At 42.5% G+C, this 26,377-nt stretch overlaps 1 protein-coding gene across 1 annotated transcript in view; it reads left to right on the forward strand.

Annotated features, from left to right (window-relative positions):
- The first annotated feature begins 1,742 nt into the window (after positions 1-1,742).
- LOC101940483 (collagen alpha-6(VI) chain-like) overlaps positions 1,743-26,377 on the forward strand; it is a 117,914-nt gene continuing 93,279 nt past the window's right edge. Inside the window, exons 1-6 of the mRNA XM_065583606.1 lie at positions 1,743-1,998; positions 18,695-18,774; positions 20,264-20,869; positions 21,288-21,875; positions 24,070-24,675; positions 25,446-26,069. Of these exons, the coding sequence (XP_065439678.1) occupies positions 18,708-18,774; positions 20,264-20,869; positions 21,288-21,875; positions 24,070-24,675; positions 25,446-26,069 (2,491 nt within the window). The 5' untranslated portion in view covers positions 1,743-1,998; positions 18,695-18,707. The remainder of the gene's footprint in view (positions 1,999-18,694; positions 18,775-20,263; positions 20,870-21,287; positions 21,876-24,069; positions 24,676-25,445; positions 26,070-26,377) is intronic.

Consider the following 26,377-nt stretch of genomic DNA (forward strand, 5'->3'; position numbering starts at 1 on the left):
GTCTAGATGCAACTTCCTAGCACAGACCTATTCCTCCTGGTGTCTGGCAGACCCTTGACTGTTTGCAGCAGCCTATGCCTTAATATAAGGGATGAATGCAGGCTGAGGCAGGGGGCAGGTTATCCCAGGAGTATACTGAGCAGGGTCTGCCTGGGTGGGAGGGCGCTCCCAACCTAACCCCCACTGCTGGCCCTACCCCCAGTCAGTTGCAGCCACTCACCCTGCTGGGAAGCAGGAGGGAGAGCAACCTCTGGAACAGCTGACCCATGACACATTAGTCACACTGATCTCCAGTAGGGTGACCAGATCACCCAAGTCAAATATAGGGACGCGGGGGGCATGGCGGGAGGGGGCAGGGCAAACCCCCCCACCTTTCTCCACAAGCGCTGGAGGGAGGCCCGGAAAACGCAGGGGAAGCGCGGGGCCAGGGTGAGTGAGAGTCCGGCCTGGCCCCGAGTGCAGGCAGGACTGAGTAGGGGGGCGGCCCACTGGGCCAGGCGGCGGCTGTTCTCCCCTCCTGGGCAGCAGGACTCGGGAGCAGCTGTTGCTGCAGCTCCCACTGCCGTGGGGGGAGGAAGCGGCCGATGGCCAAGCTCTGCGGCTGCGGCTCTGGCGCCCGGGCCCGAACCCCCAGAGCCCTGGCCTGCTGCGGGGACCCAGCTGGTGCAATTCTGCGGGCGGCCCCGGAGTGGGGGCAGCAGGCCCCAGCCCCCCCGTCCTGCTCGGGTCCCGCAGGGGAACGAACGGGGCTGGGCTGCCGATGCCTCAGCCCCAGGGCCGCCGCAGGATAGTACCAGCTGGGCAGCAGCCCAGATGCGACTGGCCAGGGGCTGGACGCAGGGTGCGCGCTGCTGGGTCCCCGCAGCAGGCCCGGGCTCGGGGAGTTCGGGCCCGGGCGCCAGAGTCGCAGCCGCAGAGCTTGGTCATCGGCCGCTTCCTCCCCCCGCGGCAGTGGAAGCTGCAGCAGCGGCTGCTCCCGAGTCCCGCTGCCCAGAGGGGGAGAACAGCCGCCGCCTGGTCCCGCGGGCCACCCCCTACTCTCCCCACTGCCCGACTGAATCCTGCCTGCAATTGGGGCCAGGCCAGACTCTCACTCACCCTGGCCCCGCGCTTCCCCTGCGTCTCCCGGGCCCCCCTCCACAAGCGCTGGAGGGAGGAGGAATGGCGAGGTGGGGAAGAGGCGCGGATTTGGGGAGAGAGCCAATGGGGGAAGGAGGGGGTGGAGTCAGGGCGGGGTGTGGGGGGGTGGGGCTGCACCTCTGGGCTCCGGAGTATTTGCTTGTTTGTCCAGTGTCCCAACTTAACATTGGTCGGAACGTGGGACATACAAGGAAATATCAGGACAGTCCCGATAAAATCGGGACGTCTGGTCACCCTAATCTCCAATCAATTAGGTAAGCCACCAACTGCATTATGTTTGCTTCTCCAATCCTCTCAAGTGATTTAGTGTTTTGCCATATATCTGTATATGGCTCCATCAGAAAAATATGCTTTCCCCTTAGAGCTTCTTAGATGGATGGAACTTTTTTCACAGAGACATTTTAATGCTAAAAGATTGATAATGCACTTATAAAAATAATGAAAGTATTTTCCAGGCATCAGTCCTCCACGTAGATAAGGTAACTTCCAATGATCAAAGTTTTCCTTATCTGCATAGAGAGTTAACACATGGAAAATATTTTCATTACTTTCATAAGTGCATTGTCATTCTCTTGGCATTAAAATGTTTCAGTGAAACTAGGTGGGGGTGGGGAGATTTATTTGTTTCACTGTTTTTGTAGGACAAGAATGTTGTGCTGGATGAATGTAGACTTCTAATTTGCTTTTGGGTTGAGGAAAGAGAGGATGAGAGAAACTGATGCAAAAAAACTAGATATATGGACTGAAGCTGTGTGTATCTTTCTCTTTGTACTCCAGGGCTTACGCTTTTCCAAACCACTTTCTAAGGAATGAAGGCAGAACAGAAAAATTAGAGACCAAACTGAAGTGCTTCACCAGGTAGGAGAAATCTATTTGATCACATTCATTCAAGCAGACAGAGGTGGGGCTAGAACTTGTTATGAGCAAGATAATTCTTTCTGCTTAATTGAGGCAAAAAAAAAGAGAGAGAAAATGAAGAATGTGTGTACAGCAATAAGCAGAGTGTGCAGAGAGATCATGATACATGTGGAGTTAAAGGACTGTTAACCTAATTGGCAGCATTAGTAATACTGTGGGGCATCATGTATTTGTTTCTCAATTGTTTAGTCAGGGTGTGATTCCATGATACTGTACTCTTAAATTATTTGCAATATGAGTTTCCTAAAGTAGGGCCATGAAGTTATCTCTTGGAGCTAGCATGAAGTTGTTCTATGCCTGCTATCTATGTAGTCTGTAAGAAGTAGTGAGTCCCTGTAATTCTGGGGAAATAAGGCAAAATAGACAGCAGCAAATGGAGAGCTTGATCACCACTTGCTTTAAATCCATAATCTTATTTATTTAAAGTAGCTGCCAGGAGGAGGTTGGAGACAGCCAGCAGGGATTGATTTAAATCAAAGAGATTTAAATCACCAGTTTTAATAATCATTTAAATCAGCAAGCAGGAAACCTTGATTTAAATAACCAATTTTAATTATGGTTTTCATTTGTACTTATTTGCCTAAAGAAAGATTGATTCTCATTGGTTGGTAACTATTAAAACATGTTGCTTTCCAACTAAATATAGTCTTTATACTAAATTTGGTTCTTTTTGCTAACAAGCTGGATGCACTATATCTATACACATTTATTTAAGCAATTATAGATCTTAATTTACATGTATTTAGATTTTTAATTTTTATATTTTGTATTAAGTTAGAAAATGGTGAATGATGCAATTCTTATTTACCAGATAATGATGAATTTTCTAATTGTGACTTGTGTCAAGCTACATTTGGATTGAAATTAGAATTCAGTTAAAAATGCACAAAACCAGTATTTTCCAATTTTTAAAAATTAGCTGAATAAAACTACCTTAAATGTGCTGGATATATAAGAAACAAAAAGTAAGTTTATTTAAACATGTTTTGCATTTAAAACTAACTGACTTATTAAACAAAGGCAGTATGTAGTCAGTGAATTGAACTAATTGTTTCTGGCCATTATGTTCTTCAATATTTTAAAAGTGGTAGCTTTCATTCTCTCAGATCTAATTTCTATTTATAGATTGGAAGAGAAAAAGAAGCTTTCCTGCTTTTTTTTTTAAACTCTGAATTGGTTTCTTAACTATGAATGAACTAGTCATTGAACTGAACTAGGTGAATAAACTGAAAATGAAGAAAATAGTCTCTCTGTACCTGCAGAAGAGGCTACTGCTGTCAAAAACTAGTTAGCACTTCAGCTGGTTCCAGGTGCTAGGCCATTGACTTCCATGAGTTCAGTGGTCTGACCTTTTTGTACTGATTAGTATAATTATTTGTATTTAATTTCAATTTTAATAGTTTATGATAAGTGTAGGCTTTAACATAGTGGTGCATGGTTGTTGCTATTAATCCACTTGGAATACAGGACTGATGGTCACTTTGAAATCTCCATACATTTATATTGCCCCAGATTGTTTCACTACAGGAACAAGATCTGAGATTTTCAAAGCCAACTAAAGGATACAGCCTCACTGGTTTCTTGAAAATGAATCGGAGCTTTGTGACTAAATCCCCCAAAGCTCAGCCAAATGGTGTAGCCCATTCCCTTCTGTTAACTCTGGTCTCCAACAAACTGGCTTGTCTTTTGACCTTTGCTGGGGCTTTGAAAACTTGAGTATTGCATTCTCTTGCATTTCCAGTTTGTCTTCAAAATCTTGTGGTGTTTCCATATCCCCTGGGAAATCCTTTTTATGTTACAGCAGCTGTGATAATTTTGCATTGTTGCCATCCATTAGGGCTATGTTTCCCAAACTTTAGAAAGTTTGTTTCATTTTCAACCCTTCCATATGTTATTAAAGTCTCTCCCATCCTGATGTAAGGATTTTCCTTGCTCCCCTGACTAGTTCTTCATGATCCTCTGGGGAGGGGTGAAGAGGAAGGGGCATGTCCCCACATTTTAGAAAATGTTGCTTTAGGGGTTCCACTGTTTGTATCAATATCATGTTCTCACTTTAGACTTAAAAAGAACAGAAGTACTTGTGGCACCTTAGAGACTAACAAATTTATTTGAGCATAAGCTTTCGTGGGCTACATCCCACTTCTTCGGATGCATAGAATGGAACATATATTGAGGAGATATATATATATATACACACACACAAACATACAGAGAGCATGAACAGGTGGGAGTTGTCTTACCAACTCTGAGAGGCCAATTAAGTAAGAGAAAAAAAAACTTTTGAAGTGATAATCAAGTACAGACAGGTTGATAAGTGAGAGAGTACTTACATGGGGAGATAGATTCAATGTTTGTAATAGCTCAGCCATTCCCAGTCTTTATTCAAACCTAAACTGATTGTGTCTAATTTGCATATCAATTCAAGTTCAGCAGTTTCTCGTTGGAGTCTGTTTTTGAAACTTTTCTGTTGTAAAATAGCCACCCGCAGGTCTGTCATTGAATGATCAGACAGGTTAAAGTGTTCTCCCACTGGTTTTTGAGTATTATGATTCCTGATGTCAGATTTGTGTCCATTAATTCTTTTGCGGAGAGACTGTCCGGTTTGGCCAATGTACATGGCAGAGGGGCATTGCTGGCACATGATGGCATATATCACATTGGTAGATGTGCAGGTGAACGAGCCCCTGATGTGATTAGGTCCTATGATGAAGTCACTTGAATAGATGTGGACAGAGTTGGTATCGGGCTTTGTTGCAAGGATAGGTTCCTGGGTTAGTGTTTTTGTTCAGTGATGTGTGGTTGCTGGTGAGTATTTGCTTCAGGTTGGGGGTTGTCTGTAAGTGAGGACAGGTCTGTCTCCCAAGATCTGTGAGAGTGAGGGATCATCTTTCAGGATAGGTTGTAGATCTTTGATGATGCGCTGGAGAGGTTTTAGTTGGGGGCTGAAAGTGACAGCTAGTGGTATTCTGTTATTTTCTTTGTTGGGCCTGTCTTGTAGGAGGTGACTTCTGAGTACTCATCTGGCTCTGTCAATCTGTTTTTTCACTTCAACAGGTGGGTATTGTAGTTTTAAGAATGCTTGATAGAGATCTTGTAGGTGCTTGTCTCTGTCTGAGCGATTGGAGCAAATGCGGTTGTATCTTAGAGCTTGGCTGTAGACAATGGATCTTGTGGTGTGTCCTGGATGGAAGCTAGAGGCATGTAGGTAAGTATAGCGGTCAGTAGGTTTCTGGTATAGGGTGGTATTTATGCGACCATCGCTTATTAGCACAGTAGTGTCCAGGAAATGGACCACTTGTCTGGATTGATCTAGGCTGAGGTTAATGGTGGGATGGAAATTATTGAAATCATGGTAGAATTCCTCAAGGGCTTCCTTTCCATGGGTCCAGATGATGAAGATGTCATCAATGTAGCGCAAGTAGAGTAGGGGCATTAGAGGACGAGAGCTAAGGAAGCGTTGTTCTAAGTCAGCCATAAAAATGTTGGCATACTGACACTTTAGACTTGTCTTCCTTAGCTAGTCATACTAAGCAAGTCCTTTCCCTTGCACCATGAACACATATAACTTATAGGACTGTCCTTGTTTTTCTTGACAGACTTTCCAGTTGTGTGTGCATTTGTATGGCTTGTCCTTAGAAAGGAACACTAAACTTAGCAATATGTATATTGTTTTCATGCTGCTTGCAAATTATCTTTTAAAAACTCTGTGGGAATAAGTCTGGTTGTAAATTTTGTAAATGTGTCACAAAAACTCTTGTGTGGTCCATAGCTTTTCATGAACATCAGGAAGTTATCCCAGTTTTTTCTACCGTATTTGATTTAATAATGCTGTCCAGATGTTTATACTCTAGCAGTGTTGTTCTGTGAGAAGAACACAAATGCCACGTTAACCATGAATATAAAATGCATCTGCACGGGGGGTCAGCTTAAAGACAGTTAAAAGGTAAAATGAGTTTATAAGAGATAATCTTATAATCTTGGTTTCTAAAAACATTGTTTTCACACACTTTCTAATGCAAACATTTATCTCTAGTAGAGATGAGCCTGAACTGTAACTCTGGGACTTTGGGAACTCAATATGGTACTTGGCTTCCATTTCTGCTTAGTTTGTAAGGGATTGCTGAGAATGAAATACGGTCGTACATCAATTTTTCCACAAATCATCATATAAAATAGATTCTATTTCACAACTGGAGAAACATTTAATGTGATTCCACCTAGCTTAGGGGGAAAAGTCCACTTCCATAACTCTCTACAGAACCATGATGGCATGGTCTATGCCACACTTGATTTGAATTACAAGGACTTTAAGAGAACTTGTTTTGTCTATCAACTAAGTAAATCTTGTGGGCCACAAAATGTCTATGCCAGCGTGAGAGTGCTAGGGAGGGCAGGAGAAAGCACCAGACAGCATTTGTGTTGGGGCCATAATTTGGTTGCTGTAGCATGAGGTGGGTAGCAGACATGACCCTGCAATTCCTGCTCACCAGAATGGCTGTGGTGGGGGAACATTGGCGACAACTATTAAAATGGATAGCGAGGGTTTTCCTGGGATAGGCATCAATCCACATTTCTGTGGTTTAGCATCATAGGTTGGTCTGTGGTGTCTTTTGGAGATGTGCTAAAACTGAGCACTGCCTTTAAATGGACCTTAAAGTCAGGAGCAATTTCCACAGCTGAAGTCTAGTTTCTAATTTGAGGCCATCTTCCAAAACTGAGAGGAATTTTGCAAACTTGAAAACTAAAATAGTCAGCTCATGGGTGTGCAAGCACATCGCTAATCATGTACCACAGCCTTTGAAACTGACTCTAAACTAAGATTCCCTTTTGGCTCTGGACAGGAAGAGCCCATCTAACAGGTTTTAAGTGTCACATCAACATTCCACCCTAAATCAGATATTAGAGACAGTCCTATACAGGCCAGATCCTGAGCTCCCTTTGGCCTGTTTTGTGCTGCTCAGTGCCTGAAAAGCTACCTAAATGGGCAGCTGGTGATTCCCCTTGTGCAGCGAAATCCCTCAGTGGTGCACAGCCAGTGGGGGTGGTGCATTGGGCTGGAGACCAGAGCAGGCGTGGCCTTAGAACCTCATGCTCTGACAATCCCCAGACAGTAGAATGATCTCTAGGGGGGCCATTACCTGGATAGTAGCATAGAGCAATTGCTTCTGGGGCTGAGTCAGCCCCTTGCTAACCCCGAGATTGGGGGAACAAAAAGGGTGTCTTAGAGCCCCCTTTTTCTCCAAACTTGTGTGTTGTACCAAGCTTAGCTCAGCCAGAGCCCACCTCTCTTAGGCCGTACATCTCTTAGGGATCTATATTTCTGGTATCATGCTGAGACCAGTACATCTGGAGTTGCATTTCATATTTAAGACTTAAATCCAAATTTCCCTAGCATATGCCTCTCTGACATCGCCATTTCAATTTAACCGAGTATAATAACTTTGGCAGGAATATTGCCCAGAGTTATGAAGAACTCAGAGAGAAAGATACACTGGGGAGATTGGACAGCCTCTTCTTCACAGCATCTGGAGTATTTCCTAGGCATGCTTAGTGAAATCTACCCATGTCCTTCTCAAAAGCAATCAGACCAGGCAGATTTGGGTCATCGCTCTGGAGAAGGAACCTGAGCAGAATGTGTAAGAAGATTATATTAGAATTTAGGCAGGCAGGGTTTCTACACAGATCCACTGAGAAATGATGCAGAAATATACACACAATCCCAGTCTTATAAATTAGGCTTCCCCTATTTCTTCTACCATATTTGGAGACACTTTTATGTGTTTCCAACTAGAGATATCTAGTCACAAATCTCTAATCTGTGTTTATGAGATTTCAATCCTCAACCACATTCCACTCAGAAAAGCAAGCCAAGATAAATGTTTGTGATGATTCATTGTTAATCCTGTTTCATTACCCTCAGATCTGCATTAATATTTCAGCACTCACTGCAGAAGCATAAATAAACTCCTTGGGAAAAACAAAACAAAAACCTCCTGTAGAAATCCTGCCAGCTCCTAGCACAGATCATGGCCATGAATATATTTCTTCTTGGAACTTTAAAAAACCTGTACACATGGATTTTTTTTCACACGATGGGCTCATTTGATCTGATAAACTCAGAGGCTTCCTGTGCTTTGCAGCTCTAATCCTTTGGGGGACCCTTAGCTTAAATTACAGAGGGGACTAAATCTAATATACTCTGCTTACATTGCCACCTTCAACAAAGGCAAAACAAATAATCTCCTACTAGCACCAAATCAAACCACATTCTAGCATTTGAAGAATTCTTTGTGGTGCCTTGAAGAATATCAAAATTTGCCGCACTTCAAGGAATATTGCACACATGGTCACCATTATTATTATTATTAGTGGTAGTAATATTACCATAACATCTAGCGGTACCAATTGAGATTGGAGCCCTGTTGTGCTAGGCACAGTAGAAACATAAGGTAAGAGACACAACCTGTGCCCTGAGGAGTTTACAATTTATATAGACAAAGGATGAGAGAGAAATAAAGTCACTTCTTGTCAAACTGAAGGTGACATGGCAGGTCAGTGCCAGAGCCAGGAACAGAACCAGATCTTCTGGGTCCGAGTGCAGTACCTTATCCAGTAGATCATGGTGGAATTTCACCAGAGGCAGGGAAATAGTCCCAACCTTCTTTCCAGCTGCTAGAATTCTAAAATGGGCTTCCTAAGAGCTCCTTCCAGCCAATCACTGGAGCAGGGCCAACTTGCAATTATCCTAAACAGGGCTCAAGTAAGGGAAGGAGAACTCCTCTGTGAAGAAACACAGGCTTTCCTCAATCATGGGTCAAATTTAAAACACCGTAAAGTGCATATTGCTTATTCCCCTCTATATTTAGGCTAAACTCCAGACCTTTCTGGTTTTGCTTAGCATATGATCATGGCAGACCAAACTGCTGCAGGGCAGCGGCAGCTCCAGGCACCAGCACTCCAAGCGCATGCCTGGGGCAGCAAGTTGCGGGGGGCACCCTGCCGGTCCCTGCGAGGGCGGCAGTCAGGCAGCCTTTGGCAGCAAGCTTGCGGGAGGTCCACCGGTCCCGCGGATTCGGCGGCAATGTGGCGGCAGGTACGCCGAAGCTGCGGGACCAGCGGACCTCCCGCAGGCATGCCACCGAAGGCAGCCTGCCTGCCGTGCTTGGGGCGGCAAAAAAGCTAGAGCTGCCCCTGCTGCAGGGAAACCAGTCTAGTCTATTGTGGAAACAAACAGTTCTTTAAATGCACAAGTATTAGTTAGTTGACAGTTAAGAAATAGTTTGTTGGGTAATTATTTATGAAAATAATAGGGACCAGTTCTTCCCAATATGACCCTGAGCTTCACTAGGGAGGGAGAAGTGGTGTCTTGCTTGAGTGGTGTTGTCAGAATGCAGCAAGCCTTTTGAAATATAAAAGTCTACCAGGCACAGGGGAGGGGAGTGCTTTATAGAGCTCTTCAGTTCTGGTACTTGTTAATTATTTCACAGGGTGAGCTCAAACACATAGGTAAGATAATTACCACTGCATGGCCTTGTGACCTGTCTCAAAATCGGGACTCACTCCTAAGGTTTCCATATTTTCTTTTTCAGTTCTAATTTTGTTTTCTGGTCTGGCTTCATTTTTCCTGTTAAGTGCTAGAAACAGTTTTTCCAGGTCCTGTAAAAAATGCTTTACAGATGGGTATAAAACAGCTTCATAAGGTCGCAGGCTGGGAGCAGTTGTGATAAACCCAACTTTCTTGCATGTTCATTCCACTGATATCAGATCCGGACAGCTGCTATAGTTGTATGGTCAGAGTAAATTATTTATCTTTCTAAAGAGATTAAGATTAATATGTTTACCATAAACAATGTTGTCTTAATGTGCTGGGCTTTATTTGTGCCTGACTGTCACTACTAAATCTGAGGTTGCACTGTCCATGATCTTAATCATCACAGATACTTGCCACAAATATTTTATTCACCAGCTGGCCTGCCATTATTGAAAAGGAAAATTGGATACTGATGACAGTACGTCCACTGGTAGTGAAAAGATTGTCTGCTTCCTGTCTTTCTCTGCATGTGAATCACGCTGTACTTTGTTGACCTCAGTTGATCTCCAGATGGATGTCCTTTTTTTTCAGCTTTGTATAAGACTAGGCCATCATGTACAATGCAAATATTTTCAAAGCATCTTGTTTTTTTGCAGACCAGCCCTCAGTCCATAAATCCTTTGTTTGAAAGCGTTAGCTAGCTTTCAGTCTCTCCTCCTCTTCATTGTCGTTCTACACACTACACCTTCATGCGTAACTGGGAGTCGCAATTTACTAAGACTCAATTCTATTTAAACCATGTTTCATTGACACCTTATCCTGACATGTACCGTATAAAAAGAGCTTCTTACTGTGTGAGATCAAACCTCCTTAAATAGCTGATTTGAGATTTGGTTTGTTCCTGATGTTCCTAGTGTGTTTTCTGTGGTTAAGTTTTTGCATTATTTAGTGGGATGTGATCTTCAAGTGGCTTGTGAGGAGGCATCCACTGGTCACATCTCCCTGGCTAAGGGGGAAAGAGAAGCAGAATTCTTCATTTGCTAAGTCCCAGGGGAGCCAGGGTAGGCTAGGGAAAGAGCACCACACTGGCTCCTGTTACATAAATTTAGATGCAATATATGGGCCATGAAGAATCAAAGATGTTAATGTAACCCTGCAACTGTCCAACATTAAAAAGTGTTAAACAAGGTTTGGGGTTTGGTATACAGAGACTTTGGCCTCCTTTGTACCCTGACAAACACATCATTAAACAACCTTTTATTAAAGGCACAGAAAAGAAGGAAGAACAGTTAAAAGATTTGAAATGTAAAATATTAAGGCTTTCCTTTTAACAACCTCCCTTGTTTCCGTTAGCTGTAGAGCAGTGTTTCCCAAACTTGGGATGCCGCTTGTGTAGGGAAAGCCCCTGGTGGGCTGGGTTGGTTTGTTTACCTGCCGCGTCCGCAGGTCCAGCCAATCGTGGCTCCCACTGGCTGCGGTTCACTGCTCCAGGCCAATGGGAGCTGCTGGAAGCAGCACGGGCATCCAAAAGTCACCCATTGTTTCTTGCCAAGACCTCAATCCCACAAACACTTGCCTAGTATTTATAGCTGCAAAGGATTATGGGATTTGGCAAGAAGCTGCAGGTAGTTTTGGAGTCCTAGGTGGGGAAAAAGCTGAGAGCCTCTCTTCTAAATGAAGCAGAAGGTGCATATTATATTTAGCAAGAACTCAGGAGTAGAGTGGTGTGAATAAATGATTTTTTTGGCTAGCTGGCAGTTCCAAAAAATTGAAAAAAATTAATTTTGGGTTAAACAAAATGTTTTGTTTGATCTGAAATTAGAAGTTTTGTTTTGACTTAAAACTGTTTTTAAGATTTTTAATTGAATTTTTTATAAATAAAGTCAAAGGAAATTTTTAAACAAAAAGTTGTTTCAAATCAAAACATTTCATTTAAAAATGTTGAAACAAAATGTTTCATTTTAGGGGGATTTTTTTGTTTTGGTTTGTTTTTTGTCCGAAACAATTTAAATTTGACATGAATTCGCAAAATGTTTGAGTCAAACTAAATCTGCATTTCCTCTCCTCCCCCGCAAAAAAAAGTTCTGATAGAAAAGTTTCACCCCATTCATGTCAGGAGACAAGAGTGTCAAGTGGGAAGGCCCAGCACTTTGATTGGCTGCATGAGCACTGAGCTCAGACTGAGGGCTCGTCTACATTACAGTTATGTTGGTACAACATATGTCTCTCAGGGGTGTGAATAAGCCACCCCCCTGAGCGATATACGTTACACCAATTTAAGCACCGGTGTGGACAGTGCTATGTAGGCAAGCGAGCTTCTCCCGCTGACATAGCTACTGCCTCTTGCAGAGATGGTCTTATTATGCTGATGGGAAAGCTCTCTCCCATCGGCATAGAGTGTCTTCACCAGATGCTTCTAGTGTAGACTAGCCCTGAGTCTGCTCAGGCATATGAAACAGTGAGTGCACAGTGTGTGCATGCTCAGAGGATTAACCATGTATTAGTATAGAGCAACATGATACCTACAGGATGCTTACAGAGCATATTCCATCTAATGTACTATAGCATCTGTGACATCGTCTAATTAAAATATACCCATGCAAATCATTATTTCTACCACTGTTATATAATTGCAATGAATCTTATACAAAATGTACCACATGGCCAGAAAGGGTTGAACAGCTTGCAGGCCAGCTAACCCAAAGCCAACCTTTAGAGGCATGTTAGAAAGTATGTGGATGTTAATTATGGCCATTCGATGTTAGATTGGCTAGAACTTTGAAATGTAAACCTCTATTGCTAGAGAATTAGAGGTGATACTAAGTGCATGTATCTTAGATGCTAGCCATGTAAACAGACAGTTTCTGTCTGTCACTATAACTATTAATTCAGAGATCAAAAGGGAATATTAACATTTAGATGAATCTTGGGTGAAATAATATCATTGTTTATATGTCTCTTTGAAGTTTGTGATAGATTGCCTAATGGATAAATTGCCCTACGTTAATTTGTGTAACTAATTACTGGAGGGATTTAGGAAACAGAAGGTTACATCAAAAGCCTATTGTTTACCCAGGACTGTATGGCCAAGTGAATGCTAGAAAACTGTATAAAAGACCCTTGGTTCCCAATCCTTTTTATCTCAGATCTGCTTAAGCTTCATCAGGGGAAGTTTGAGTCACAAAATTGAGATCCCAGTTCTGACTGGACCGCCATGAAATATAAACATTGGACTATAACCTATGGACTATACAGCTTCTAATATCACTCTTGTTAAAGCAGATCTTGTCAAAGAGGAAGATTACTTACCAGATCAGAGTGTGAATATTGTAATCCTCTGAGTTTACTGTAAGTGTGCCTTTAGCCAGAATTCACCTTGAATGAAATGCTATTAAACATGAAATTATAGTGGGTGTAAGAAAGTTATTGCCTAACGATCTTTTGATTGGGGATGATATTAAAGCTTTGTTCAGTCAGGTTAATATCATAAATCAGTGACAGAAAAGAAATTATCCTAAACCTGTGTCTAATAGGGGCAATGATTTACCTATGGAGGGTTTTCTCCAAATACGTGTCTGAGGAAGATAGCTGTTTGTCTGTGAATAAAGTTTCTGAATGTCTGTCTAATATCTCAGAAGTGAAACTGGAATTAGGTTTCAGAGTAGCAGCCGTGTTAGTCTGTATCCGCAAAATGAACAGGAGTACTTGTGGCACCGTAGAGACTAACAAATTTATTTGAGCATAAGCTTTTGTGGGCTACAGCCCACTTCATCAGATCCATGGACTGGAACATATGGTGAGGAGATATGTTCTCTGTATGTGTATATATATCTCCTCACTATATGTTCCATTCTATGCATCCGATGAAGTGGGCTGTAGCCCACAAAAGTTTATGCTCAAATAAATTTGTTAGTCTCTAAGGTGCCACAAGTACTCTTGGAATTAGATAAAGCACAGAAAGTATTCATTGATCAGAGAAATGTTTTTCTAGAGCAAATTAAAGTTGGTGATCAGGTTAAAACCCCTAGCTGAGGAAGAAAGGGGTACATTCTTGGTCAGTGTTGGCTAGTAAAGCTTGTGAAAGCGAGCCTAACCAATGTAAAAGTAATCCGCTTAAGGTAGCTCAGTATGATGAGCTGCTGTCTGTGAAAAGCAGCAATGTGTTTGTTGGAAGTTACAACTTGCCTGTTAAAGAAGCTTTCCCCACTCTCCAAGCAATTTTCTGTGAACAGCCATGTGTGCCGGGACAAGGGAAACAATATCAAAAGCGGTTTGTCTGTTAAATGGGAATGTTTCTCCAGCTCTTCTCTGTCTGTAAAGGAGACAGAAGAAGCCTGTCAGCCTATGATGGTTGAAAGTTTGTCAGTTGTCTCAGAGCTGATTCTGGATTTAACTGAAGCCCAGGACAGAATATTCCTAAATTTGTGCCTACTAGGGGGAATTACACTGTAACTAGGTTGCATCCAGTTAATGTCATAAATAGCTCTCAGGGACTAAGCAATTCTGATGCTTCTATTTTGCCTGTTGCTACTGTGTTGCTGAGTAAAGATATGACAACCTTGTCTGATCAGGTTGATATCATAGCCAGGGCACGAGGAAAGCATGAAGGTGATTTAACTATGTTACTCACTGACAGTGTGGAAACCTGTAACAAGGAAGAGGCTGCTTTTAACCTTTTGAACATGGAGTCTAGTAGCTTGCCTGAAATGGAGTTGTGTAAAAATCCTTCTGATGGGCCAGAGGTGATTCTGGATGTAAGTGAAACTCAGAAGGAGTTTGGTAATTTGTCTGTTGTGCCAAAGTCAGTTCTGGATATAAATAAAGCTCAGAAAGAATCTGTTGCATTTCATAATATTGCAGGAGGGAAGAAATTTCTTAGTGGAGTCTTTGAAGTCTGTAAAAAGTCAATAGCTGTGCCTAATGGGGGTGAAAAGGTATTATTACTTCCATTAACTCTTAATGGGCCATTGTTGATAGTAAACAGTCTCTCTTCTGAGGAAAGTGTGTTGGTGCTTAATGGCCAAAGTCTTTCAAGTAAAAATGAATCCATTGAATTTGCTTTGGAAAAATCTAGTGTGGATAGCTTAAAGGAGGCTTTGTTAACTAATATTGGAAGTGAACAATCTGTATCAGGTTCAAGGAAAAGGCTGGATTCCTGGCTTTACACAGCACAGGAGCCTTGTGAATAGACCCATAGATACTTTGGATTTGTCATGTGATTTCTTAGTAAGCTATAATGTATCTGATGCCTTGTGGATGCAGAAATTGGTAGTTGAAAAGCAGGAGAACTGTAGTTCAAACATAATGATAGAAAATGGTTGTGCCACTTTAAGGATGGTGTCCAGGCAAGTTACCTAACTAACAAGGCAAAAAAGAAAGGCGAGTTAACCCTTGAAAGGCAATGTGCCCTTACAGACTTGCCTCACTCATCTCTAAAATACCCCCCCCCCCCAAAAAAAAACCAAAAGTGGTTAAACTGGAAGCCTACATTAAGGAAAACCCTAAGGTAAAGAAAAGCTACAAAGGTTCAAAAGGTATATTAAACAAGCTGACCTAAAGAATAATTTATTTAAACAAAAGGCTTGGCATGACACAAATAATTGTAAATGTACACTTATGATAGAACTGATGTTATTGCTAATGATTGTAACTAACTTGTTGCTGATACCAAAAACTGTAAAAATGTACAATGTGTATGGTCTTTTGGAAAAACCTTTGAACATGTTAAGAGTGGTACATAATAGAAACCCTTATGATTATGCTGTTTTTGGTGTAACAAGATCACACTTTGTATTAAAAGGCCTAATAATGTTAAGGTTTCACAGCTAATGCCACAGCAGAAAAACCACTACAAGCCTGAACTGCTGTGCACAAAGGGAAACTGAAGTACAACACCTCACAGCCTTCGTGGCTGAATGCCAGAGTAAATGCTCTCTGAAGAACATTAATGGCTATGTTAAGTCAACACATAGATCAAACCCTGGAATCACTAAAGTGTTTCACAAAGTATTGACTAAGGTTTTTAACTTGGGCCAAAGCCTTGCAAGGAATTCAGTATAAACACAGCTCATAACAATGTTGGAAGATCTTTAAGTTGTATCCAGGAGCTCTAATTGCTCTCTTCTACACCAATCTCGCATTGGGGGTGTGACATTGTCTAATGAAAATATAACCATGCAAATCATTATTTCTACCACTGTTATATAATTGAAACAAATTTTATACAAAGTGTAATGTGTCAGATCCTTTGGGATTGGTAGAACCTTTTTTTATATGATGAAATAAGATTTTCATTAATCCTCATCAGGGCTGCCCAGAGGATTCAGGGGGCCTGGGGTCTTTGACAACAGGGGTCCTTCTGCTCTGGGACTTCGGGGCACTTCGGTGGCGGGTCCCAGAGCAAGTGAAGGACCCGCTGCTGAATTGCCGCCGAAGACCCAGAGTGGAAGAAGCTCCGGGTCTTTGGCAGCGAGTCCTTCACTCACTGAAGGACCTGCCGCTGAAGACCTGTCGAAAACTCTCGTGGGGGCCCCTGAAAACTCTCGTGGGGGCCCCTGTGGGGCCTGGGGCAAATTGCCCCACTTCCCCCCCACTCACCCTCCACAGGCAGCCCTGATCCTCATCATATCTGACTTGGGTGCCTAGGTGGAAGCCCAAGGCTGGGTTACTTTAAGGGAACTGTGGTGTTGACTTCTGAGTAACCAGTGAAGAAGCTGTTTTGTGCTGGCTTGGTAAACCGAAGTATTGGAATATCCACCAGCTTTGGGGATTGTCTACCCCATTCTTTGCAGTTCACCCTAATAGAGTGACCTCAGCTGGCTTCCCTGGCACCCCAGCATCAATAGAACTGGTTGTCTTATTAAGATCATTCTGCAATGCATTTTATGTACTTTATATAGTTTCTCCCCAACTCATAGGATAATGTATTTAAGTTTTAAAATTGGTCTTAGCAAAGACGTTTCAGTGGTAGGGGAGGTAGCGTTCAGAAAGAGCAATTTGAAAATGACAGTAAAGCACAGAGATACGTTTTTATCTCAGGCACTGATTTGGGCCATGTTATATTCTTCTGAAGAAAAACTGAGGGAGGGGGACAGAGGGTCCAGAAAGCTTCATACTGCTCAGCTTATGGAGTTTCTTTCTACTGCTCCCCTAAAAGTGGAAGGGCTTGGGAGCAGTGGAAGTGCTCAAGCCAAAGGATCCAAGCCTGAGGTGTCCAGGTGTCTGTGGGAAACTCCTCTCCCATCTTTGCAGATCTGTGGGATTTTGCAGGGAAGGCTTAACCTCTGTAATGAGCTATTCCTCTGCCCCTCCCTGAACATGGTTCTTGGAGAGTCTGTGCTGCTATCGACTGCTTTGCCCAGGAGTTGTGCTTGAGAAGCCATGGGGAAGTCTGAGGTAATGAGCAGCATTAACTTGTGTGTGAACAATATATGTTAAGCCACCTACAACATCTGGAGGGGAGCAAACCATGGAAACGATTGGCTCCCACCCCTCTCTCCTGACAAGCAGAGCCTCAACGCCATAGGGGTTGGAGGGACTTTGACAGTCTCTGATGCAGCAGGCAATCATGAAGCAGAGCTCATATATTCGTGGAATTTAAACGCGAAAAGGGACATTTGGATCCATCTAGTCGGGTCTCCTGCATAACACAGGCCATAGAATTAATAGTCGCTGACCCTCATTTTCTCATTCCCTCCTCTGCACAGGACCAACCCACCTGGCTCCCCTCTGCTCCTGTCAGTACAGGGGGCCATCCAGCCCTTTAAGTCCTAATGTTTACCAAATATATTTTCTTCCATCTGCTAACATTCTGTGCTTTGTACTCTGGAGTTCAGTTCCAATCCTGGCCAGACCTTGAGGGTAGTATTAGAGATCAGGCAGCGTTTCGAGGGCAGCTGGGAACTGGGCAGAAAGAGCAGAAGCGGCGCTTCAGCCATGTCACAAAAACAACATATGAAATCTTCCCATCTGAGCTTGCAAAAATAGATGGACCTGGGCTCTGTTGCTGTGGGTCAACATTTCTTTTTTTTCTGGTCAATAGGTTGTTGTCACATAGTTTACACAAGCTAAAACATTTTAAAAAAAGACGTCTCTCTGCCCATTTCAACAATTTCCATTGTCTGTGCTGAATACATGGCTCAAACTTGTGTATTTCATGGGTCAGGAAAGGGGGTGGAAATAGGGTTGTCAATGTTCTAATCACACAAAACTGAACACCCTTCCCCCGCCGCTGCCCTGCCTCTAGGTGGAGAGGAGGTGGGAATTGAACATTGAATTGGGAGAAGCATACTTGTGGCATTTGCTCATAGATTCAGTAATGTCAGTTTGTGTTATTATTGGTCTTATCTCTATTGGCATGCTCCATTTCTAAATTCATTATTGTTTTATTCATTGATGTCCGTTTTAACCAAAGTAACATCTGAATATTTTACATCCGTATGGTTGAGATTTTCAAAGCCAAATGAGGGATTTAGGGACACAGCTCCCATTTTTCTTAATTTTAAGCCCCTATTCATCTTTGAACATCTTAACCCTAGCTCAAGATAGATTTTGATTCATGAAGAAACAAAAGCTCATTGTGTACGCATACATCAGCACCAGTTCATTTTGGCTCTGATCATGTTCCCATTCAAGTCAGTAGACTAACTCTCATCCACTCCAGGATCAAATACTTTATTCCCTATAGTGAGTGAGAAAAATATGATGATAAAATACTGTTCATAGTATTTAAAATGTAAACCTGACCACAGGATTGGGAATAGGAATATTTGCTGAGTCAGCACTGATTTGTATGAGTCCCATCAAATTATATGTATTGGATTTGACTGTTCCTGATCCAGTTAGGTTATCAGATTATCTATATTCATTCCAATATCAGTCTGTCTGCATCTGAATGCAAATGTCCATATGGTGGATGGAGCGTTTTGAAAGATCAAGGCATGGTGAAGTATAGTGCAGTCCTATATGCAGCTAGGAAACATCATACAAGCTATTGTCCTTAAATTCATTAAGATGCTATAAAAACTTTCTTATTAAAGACTAACAAGCTCTTTATCAGGCAGATGTTCTGTATGTTTCTCATGGCTTTATTTTCTTTTTTTCTAGGGAGGCTTTCATAATGGACAACCAGAAAACACTTCTTCTTCTTTTTGCAGCCACCTTCTGCTCCACTGACCAGACACCTGGTAATACAATATGTGCCTGCTCCTGTTCCCATTGAAGTCATCGGCAAAGCTCCCTTTGCCCTTAATGGAAGCAGGATTGAGCCTTGTGCTTCTTATCCATTCAAATATATGTAAAAAAACAAAACCCTGGTGCCATTTAATTCTTTGTGTAATTCCAGACAGCTCTTGCAACATAATTTCACCAGGAGTGCATTTGCATTAGAATATTAAAGACAATTCCACATAATTAAATTTAAGGCAAATAGTTCAGTGGTTTTTCTTTTTCTTTTGGGGGTTTTTTTTGTTTGTTTTTCAGTTCAAGTGTACTGATATTCAGTGCTTTCAAAATTTAGGGGAAAACTCTTATTACTAAATACAAATGAGCATGCAAGAGCTGACAATTAGCACATTTATATTTGGGAGTAGACTCATGCCAGCTTTGCCTATTATTCCATCAATACATGCAGTTCAAATCTAGTACTGATTGCTAACTGCAAGGCTGCCCAGCTTATCAATGCTGGATAGGTTATAGCACTCCAACATTTTGACTATTGTAATCAACTCTTTAGCTCTTTGGGAGATGGAAGAATTGAGGAAGGCAATCTCTCAGTATGCAGGTCATCTTCCTTATGTCTAATAATTCAGGGGGTCATAACCATTTTACCCGTTTGTCAGGTGGTGACCTGCCATTTTGGAATGACTAAAAACCCAAGGCCCTAATACTGCAAGTATTTATTGCATTACATAATGGATACTCCTGTTTAAATCAATATGACTAAAGGCTAGTCTACCTGTTGGGATAATGCACACTCTGGGATGTGATTTCTGAAGTGCACTGGTGTGTTGCACATTAATTGGTCTGTGTGGTCCCAGCTAGTGGGCACTAAAGGTTGTCTAGTTCATTTTATCGTAGTACTGTTTGAAATGCTTTAGAAGTCACACTGCCATGCTGTGTGCATTACCCTGCTGTGTAGACAAGCCCATAATCCCATGCTAATAAACACTATGCCTCGTAGTAAATGATTGTAGTATTGGGCCCATAAAACACATGTGAGTAACTTTCCCTGTGATCTAAAACTGCAGCAAGACAACACACCATCACCAAACCACAAATACTGGGTATTGTGGTGGAAGATGCTTAAGTGCATATATCAATAGGCATGCATGTGTATACTTTACCATCTTTTCTTGTGACCAGGCCAGATAAGTAAGTCAGGTATGTGTGAATTTCAATATCCTGTCTGTTCATAAGAATGGACCTGCAAACGCACATTGCATCATCCCTTTGCATTCTTGTGATCCCAGGAACTTGCACATCCATGACCACTGGCTTCAGTATGTAGGGTTTGCAGGTGAACTGATAGCTGGAATTTCAACAGGCAGGAGTGGTGGATTTTTACTGAATTTTTATTTTAAGTAGCCATTTTTTCCCCTGGAAGCAAACAGGAACTGAGATTGTAATATTAGATAAAGCATCCAGTAATAATTGAAAAAAGTTATGTTTCTTCAGTCTGCAGGGAAGCTTCTGTTGCAGACATTGTATTTCTCGTGGATGGATCCTGGAGTATAGGAAAAGAGAACTTCAAAAACATTCAAGACTTCTTGTACATCATGGTCAGCAGCTTTGATGTTGGGGAAGATAAAATCCGGATAGGTCTGGTTCAGTACAGTGATGCTCCACACACTGAGTTCCTCTTGAACACTTACCACCGCAAGGAAGACATCTTGGAGAAGATACAGAAATTATCCTACAAAGGAGGGGGCACAAAAACTGGGGAGAGCTTACAGTTCCTGCTGGAGAATCACTTCAAGGAAACTGCTGGAAGTCGAAGGGAGGAAGGCGTTCCCCAGATTGCAGTGGTGATAACAGATGGGCAGGCTCAGGATAACATCCAAGAACCGGCCAAGGAAATCAAGGACGCAGGCGTCACACTGTATGCCATTGGAATCAAAGGTGCTAGTTTGGTGGAGCTTCAAGAGATAGCTAGTGATCCAGATGACAAGCACGTCTATGAAGTGGAAGACTTCACTGATCTGCAGGATATCTCTCATAATATGCTACAGGTGCTTTGTACCACAGTAGAAGAGGTGAACCAAATTGCCCACGTCTCCCAAGGTATGCCCACAAGCCCCTGTTCCCCTCCCCCACTCTTTTCTCTTCCATGTTCATAGGTGAAGTGTTTAAAACTATGACATGCAATCAAATCATGGTTCTTAACTTCATGCATCTTCCTTATCCCTTTCTCTATCTCATGCAGGCACTCTGAGGAACTAACTTTTAACACACACTTACTGTGACAAGTTCCTACAAGTATCTGTTTAGCTTAAAATATCCAAAACAGCACCATGGGTTGGTAGACTCTAAACACAAACCTACTTTGCTGAGTCAAAAATAAAAAAATCAGTTTGAAAACCAGTTAGTTTTGGTTGGTAGGGGGAAAGTCAACTTATCCTATAGTATAAAGATAGCTCACAACTGTGAAAGAAATGAAACAACTTGCCTTTTCATTTTTTGTGTCACCTTTCCCATGTAGTTTGCAGAAAAGCCACCTTCGCAGACATCGTATTTTTAGTGGATTCTTCAACAAGTATTGGCCAAGAAAACTTTCAGAAAGTGAAGAACTTCCTCTACACCCTGGTTTCAAGCCTTAATGTGAGCAGCGATCAGATCCGGGTTGGACTGGCCCAGTACAGTGATGAGACCTTCAAGGTGTTCTTGCTGAATCAATATTCACTGAAAACTGACATTCTGGAACAGATACAGAATTTGCCATATAGGAGTGGAGGGAGTTACACAGGCACAGCTCTGGATTTTGTCAGGACAACATATTTCACTGAATCTGCTGGTAGCAGAGCTCCGGAAAACGTCCCCCAGGTAGTCATCCTGGTCACCGATGGGGAATCCAGCGATGAGGTCAAAATACCAGCCAACAAATTGAAAGCCACAGGCATCTCTGTCTATGTGGTTGGGATCAATGTCCAGAATACAACCGAGCTTCAGGAAATAGCCAACAAGCCTTTAAATAAATTTCTGTTTAATATTGACAGTTATGATGTCCTTCAAGATCTCCCCAGAAGCCTTTTGCAAACCATGTGCTTTGCAGTAGAGAGCCAGATTAAAGGTAAATAACTTGCCCTTACAATGGTGGCATTTCTGACACTTTTGGTGCACCAAAGCCAGGGCCGGCTCCAGGGTTTTGGCCGCCCCAAGCAGTCGGAAAAAAAAAAAAAAAAAAAGCCGCGATCGCGATCTGCGGCGCCAATTCGGCAGGAGGTCCTTCGCTCTGAGGCAGAGTGAGGGACCATCCGCTGAATTGCCGCCGAATACCTGGACGTGCCACCCCTCTCTGGAGCGGCCGCCCCAAGCACCTGCTTGACAAGCTGGTGCCTGGAGCCGGCCCTGACCAAAGCAACAATCCTGATTCTGATCTGATTTACACCAGTTGGTGTAGCTCCACTGGCTTTGATGGAGTTAATCTTGATTTGGGTCCCAATTCAGGAAAGCATCTCTATTGAGGAGGGGAGCTTTAGCCTGTACTTAAATTTAAGCATGTAGGTGAGTTCCATTGAAGTCAGTGGGTTTTAAGTATATACCTGAAAGTTAAGCACATGCTTAAGGGCTTTTCCAAGTCAGGGCTTAAGTCTAATCAGGCTCAGGCTCACAGATTAGGTGAAATAGCTAAAATTCCATCTGACTAGAACTGGTCGAGAATTTTCTGATGAAGTTTTTTCTTTAAATAAAATCAATGTAGTTTTCGATGAACACTTGTTATTTTCCCAACATTTTTCATTTCGAGATTGGCTTTTCTCCACTTTCCAACTCTTTTGAACCCTTTTCAAGAATTTGGAAAACAAAGTGTGTGTGGGGGGGGGGGGGGGGGGGGGGAGTAACTATATTTTCACAGCATTGAATTGTGTTGATTAAACAGTCAAATGTATGAAAAGCATTTTTTCTCTACTTTCTCAATTCCCCTTCCTTTTTCCAATGGGGGAAAAGGAGGGAAAGTAAAAATGAGGGGATTTCTCCCCAAATTTAAAAAAAACAAAAAACATTTTTTCAGTTTAAAATGAAACAATTTTTAGTTTGAAATAGCATTGTGATATTAAATGAAAACTTTTGTGTCCATTTGACGTTTCCCAAGGAAAATCACATTTCGATAGGGATTTTTTTCTCTCAAAAAATATCTGAGAGGAAAGGTGATCCACTTGCAAGGATACTACCCTGGGACTCAGACAGTGGTTTTATTCCCCGCTCAGCCACAGACTGCCTGTGTGACCGTGGGCAAGTCACTTAATCTCTCTCTGCCTCAGTTCCCTGTATTTACAATGGGGTATTAGCATTTCCCTACCTCACAGGAGTCTTGTGAGGATAAATGCATTAAAGATTACAAGGAGCTCAGATAGTAGCTCCTTCGGGTACAGCTACGCTTATGGCAGAATGTAGAGTAAAGACACTGCACTCTTTAGCATGGGTATAAATAGCAGTGTAGACGAGAACGCCTGCATGCCTGAACCCCCAGTGTATGTACTCCACATGCCCAAGCAGTGCCTCCCATGTCTACACAGCTGTTTTTAGCAGTGTAGTGTCCCACTGCCTCCCTGCTGCTGGAGCCTTTCACTGCCACAATGAAAGGCTCCAGCAACGGAGAAAAGCTCTGGCAAAGAGGAGGCAGTGGGAAAAGGCCTTTCGCCGCAGTGTGTATATACACACCACAGTAACACGTGTGGATGCAGCCTGCCTTTCACTTCAGTGTGCAGCTACACGTGTTGTGCCTATACGCTACATGTTGCTGTAAGCGTAGCCTTAGATAGACATATCCTTAGCTAGATAAACTCCTTCAATGGAAATGATCTCTCAATAACAAAAGTAGAAGTGCAGTTTGGTATATGGTATACAAGCTTTGATTTAACAGAACGGGAAGCCCTAGAGCATAAAGATCAGTGGCTCACTCCTCCTGTAGAAGTAAATGGAAGATTCAGTGGGAGCAAGACTAGGACCCCACATGTATAAATATAGTCAGATGTAGATTTGGTCAAAAATGGGATTTTTTCCCCCCCATGGAAGTTTCACAGGGATGGCTTCGTGGGATGCTTGTCTATACCAGAGAGCTGCAGGAACAATGGTCATATAATGTTATTTCATCATAATTCAGCACCATCCATGCAATAGGCTGTAGAATTCTCAATTTAAAATAGTAGAGAACAATGAGTGCAGTAGTTACAATTTCAGTTTAGTTTACAATTCAAATCCAGATGTGATTCCAAGTTGACAGCCACCCCTTTCACTAATTTGTCACACTTTTTCTTTCTCTTCAGCATTTACAAAGCACTATGCTGACATTGTTTTCCTCGTTGACTCTTCTGTGAATATGGGGTCTTCTACCTTTGAGCAAATAAAAAATTTCATCTACCAAATTGTTGACCAGCTCGATGTTGGGATTGACAAGTACAGAGTCGGCCTAGCCCAGTATAGCAGGGAAGGCCGTGTGGAGTTTTTACTGAATACCTATAAGATCAAGGAAGATGTGCTCAATCACATCCAGGGGCGTGTCACATTCCTGGGGGGCCCTTTGCAGACAGGAAGTGCCCTGGAGTTTCTGCACGAAGTCTTTTTCAAAGAAGAGGCTGGAAGCCGAATTAGCCAAGGCATCCCCCAGTTTGCAGTGGTCATCACTTCTGCCAAATCAAAGGATGACGTCGCAGAAGCTGCAGAGGAGCTGAAAGAGATCGGAGTGAAAGTCATCTCGGTCGGTGTCCAAAATTCTGATCGGGAAGAAATGGAGGTGATAGCCACCTCTCCCTTGGTTTACCAAGTCAATGGAGGGCAGAGCGTCAGTCAGCTGCACCAGGACATTACTAATGTTTTGGAAGCACCAGTTCAACAACAGTATGACTCTGCCCTAGATGCAAAAGTGCCAGCAGGTATAGTATGTCACCAGAGTGAAAACAGCCGCTTGAATATATTTGTAGGTAGAGAAACTCTATAATTCACCCATAAACAAGAGACATATCAAAGGACTAGGTAGAAGGGGGCAGAATGCAGATGACTGAATTTAGTGCTAGTGAAAGGTTGGACCGCCTATGTAGCCACATGGCAGTAAGGATGCGGCATCTGTGTACATAAAGTTGCTAATACTTAACCTGCATTGGTTATATGCAGTGTAATTCTGCTCTCAGTTACAGCCAGGAGTTCCTATTATTGATTTCAGAGGGGTGGCCCATTGTGAATAAGAGGAGGATTTTGCCCAGTGTTTTTCTGTTCACTTTTTTCCTAGAGATTGTCCATAGCAAGAGGCTCCAGATTCAGATCCAAAGAAGAATTTCCCTAAAGTCCTGTGGTAGTTTGATTAGGTGTTTTGGTTTGGCTGTGTGTGTGTGAGAGAGAGAGACTCAATCTGCAAACTTCCCCAAAATTTGGACAAAAGGGAGTTTAATATCCCCTTATATCTGTTTAATATCTGATTCAGACTTATTTTAAAATGGGCCTGAGCCATGAAGTTCAGATCTAAATCTGAACTCTCTGAAGTTTGTAGGATTTTGGAGCGGGTTTTCTCTTTCATTCCCATCTAGCTCATTACTTGAGCTGTTGGTTTCTTTTAATAAACTATCCCAATTGTATCCTTCAATGATCCTGCAGTCTAACCTACAGTAACCTTGTTATCTTCCTTTTCCTTTGGTTGGTTTGCTTTTAGTATGTTCCAGTGCATCTGTAGCAGACATTGTATTTCTTGTGGATGAATCCAGCAGAATTGGGTTAAGAAACTTCCAGCTGACCAGGACCTTTCTGCTCAAAATAGTCAATGCTCTGGATATTGGCCCAAATAATATCAGAGTTGGCTTGGTGTTGTACAGTGATGAACCGAGGCTAGAGTTCACCCTGGATACATTTGAGGACAAATCAGATATCTTGAACTACCTGAAAAAATTGCCATATCGAGGTGGGAGAACATACACGGGTGCTGCCATAGATTTCCTCAGGAAGAAGGTTTTTACTCAAGAGGCAGGCAGCAGGAAAAATCAAGGAGTGCAGCAGTTAGCTGTGGTTATCACTGATGGCCAGTCTTTCGATGACTTTGTTGAGCCTGCTTCTAAACTGAGACATCATGGAGTTGCTGTCTATGCTGTAGGCACCAAGAAAATCTCAGAGAGTAGCCAGCTGGATAAAATTGCATCTTACCCTTCAAGGAAACACGTCACCAACTTGGAATCTTTTCTGCAGCTGTCAAATATTGAATGGAAAATAAAGAAACGGCTTTGCAGTGAGATTGTGTCACAAACCTTTGTAGTCCCAGTGCGATCACGGACTCTGAAAGAAGGTAAGAGAGAAATATGAAAATCTGGCCCAAAATCTTGCTCAGGTTCATTTGTGGAAACTCAGTACGTCTATTGGCTTTCAAGGCTATACTCTGAATTTGCATCAGTGTAACTGAGAGCAGACTGTGGCCCTCTATCTTTGCCAGACAAAGTATCCAGGGCCATGAATTCAGTCATATTCTTTTTACATTATCACTGAAAAATGGGACTTGTGATGGTATCAGAATGTACAGCTTGGGGTGAGGAGGGGACTCTCTCCCACTCAGGAACCTTCCATGGATCTTCTCCCTACCTACACACAGAAGGAGGG

The sequence above is a fragment of the Chrysemys picta genome, chromosome 2, assembly GCF_011386835.1.
Source record: "Chrysemys picta bellii isolate R12L10 chromosome 2, ASM1138683v2, whole genome shotgun sequence".
NCBI classification, from domain to species: Eukaryota; Metazoa; Chordata; order Testudines; family Emydidae; genus Chrysemys; species Chrysemys picta.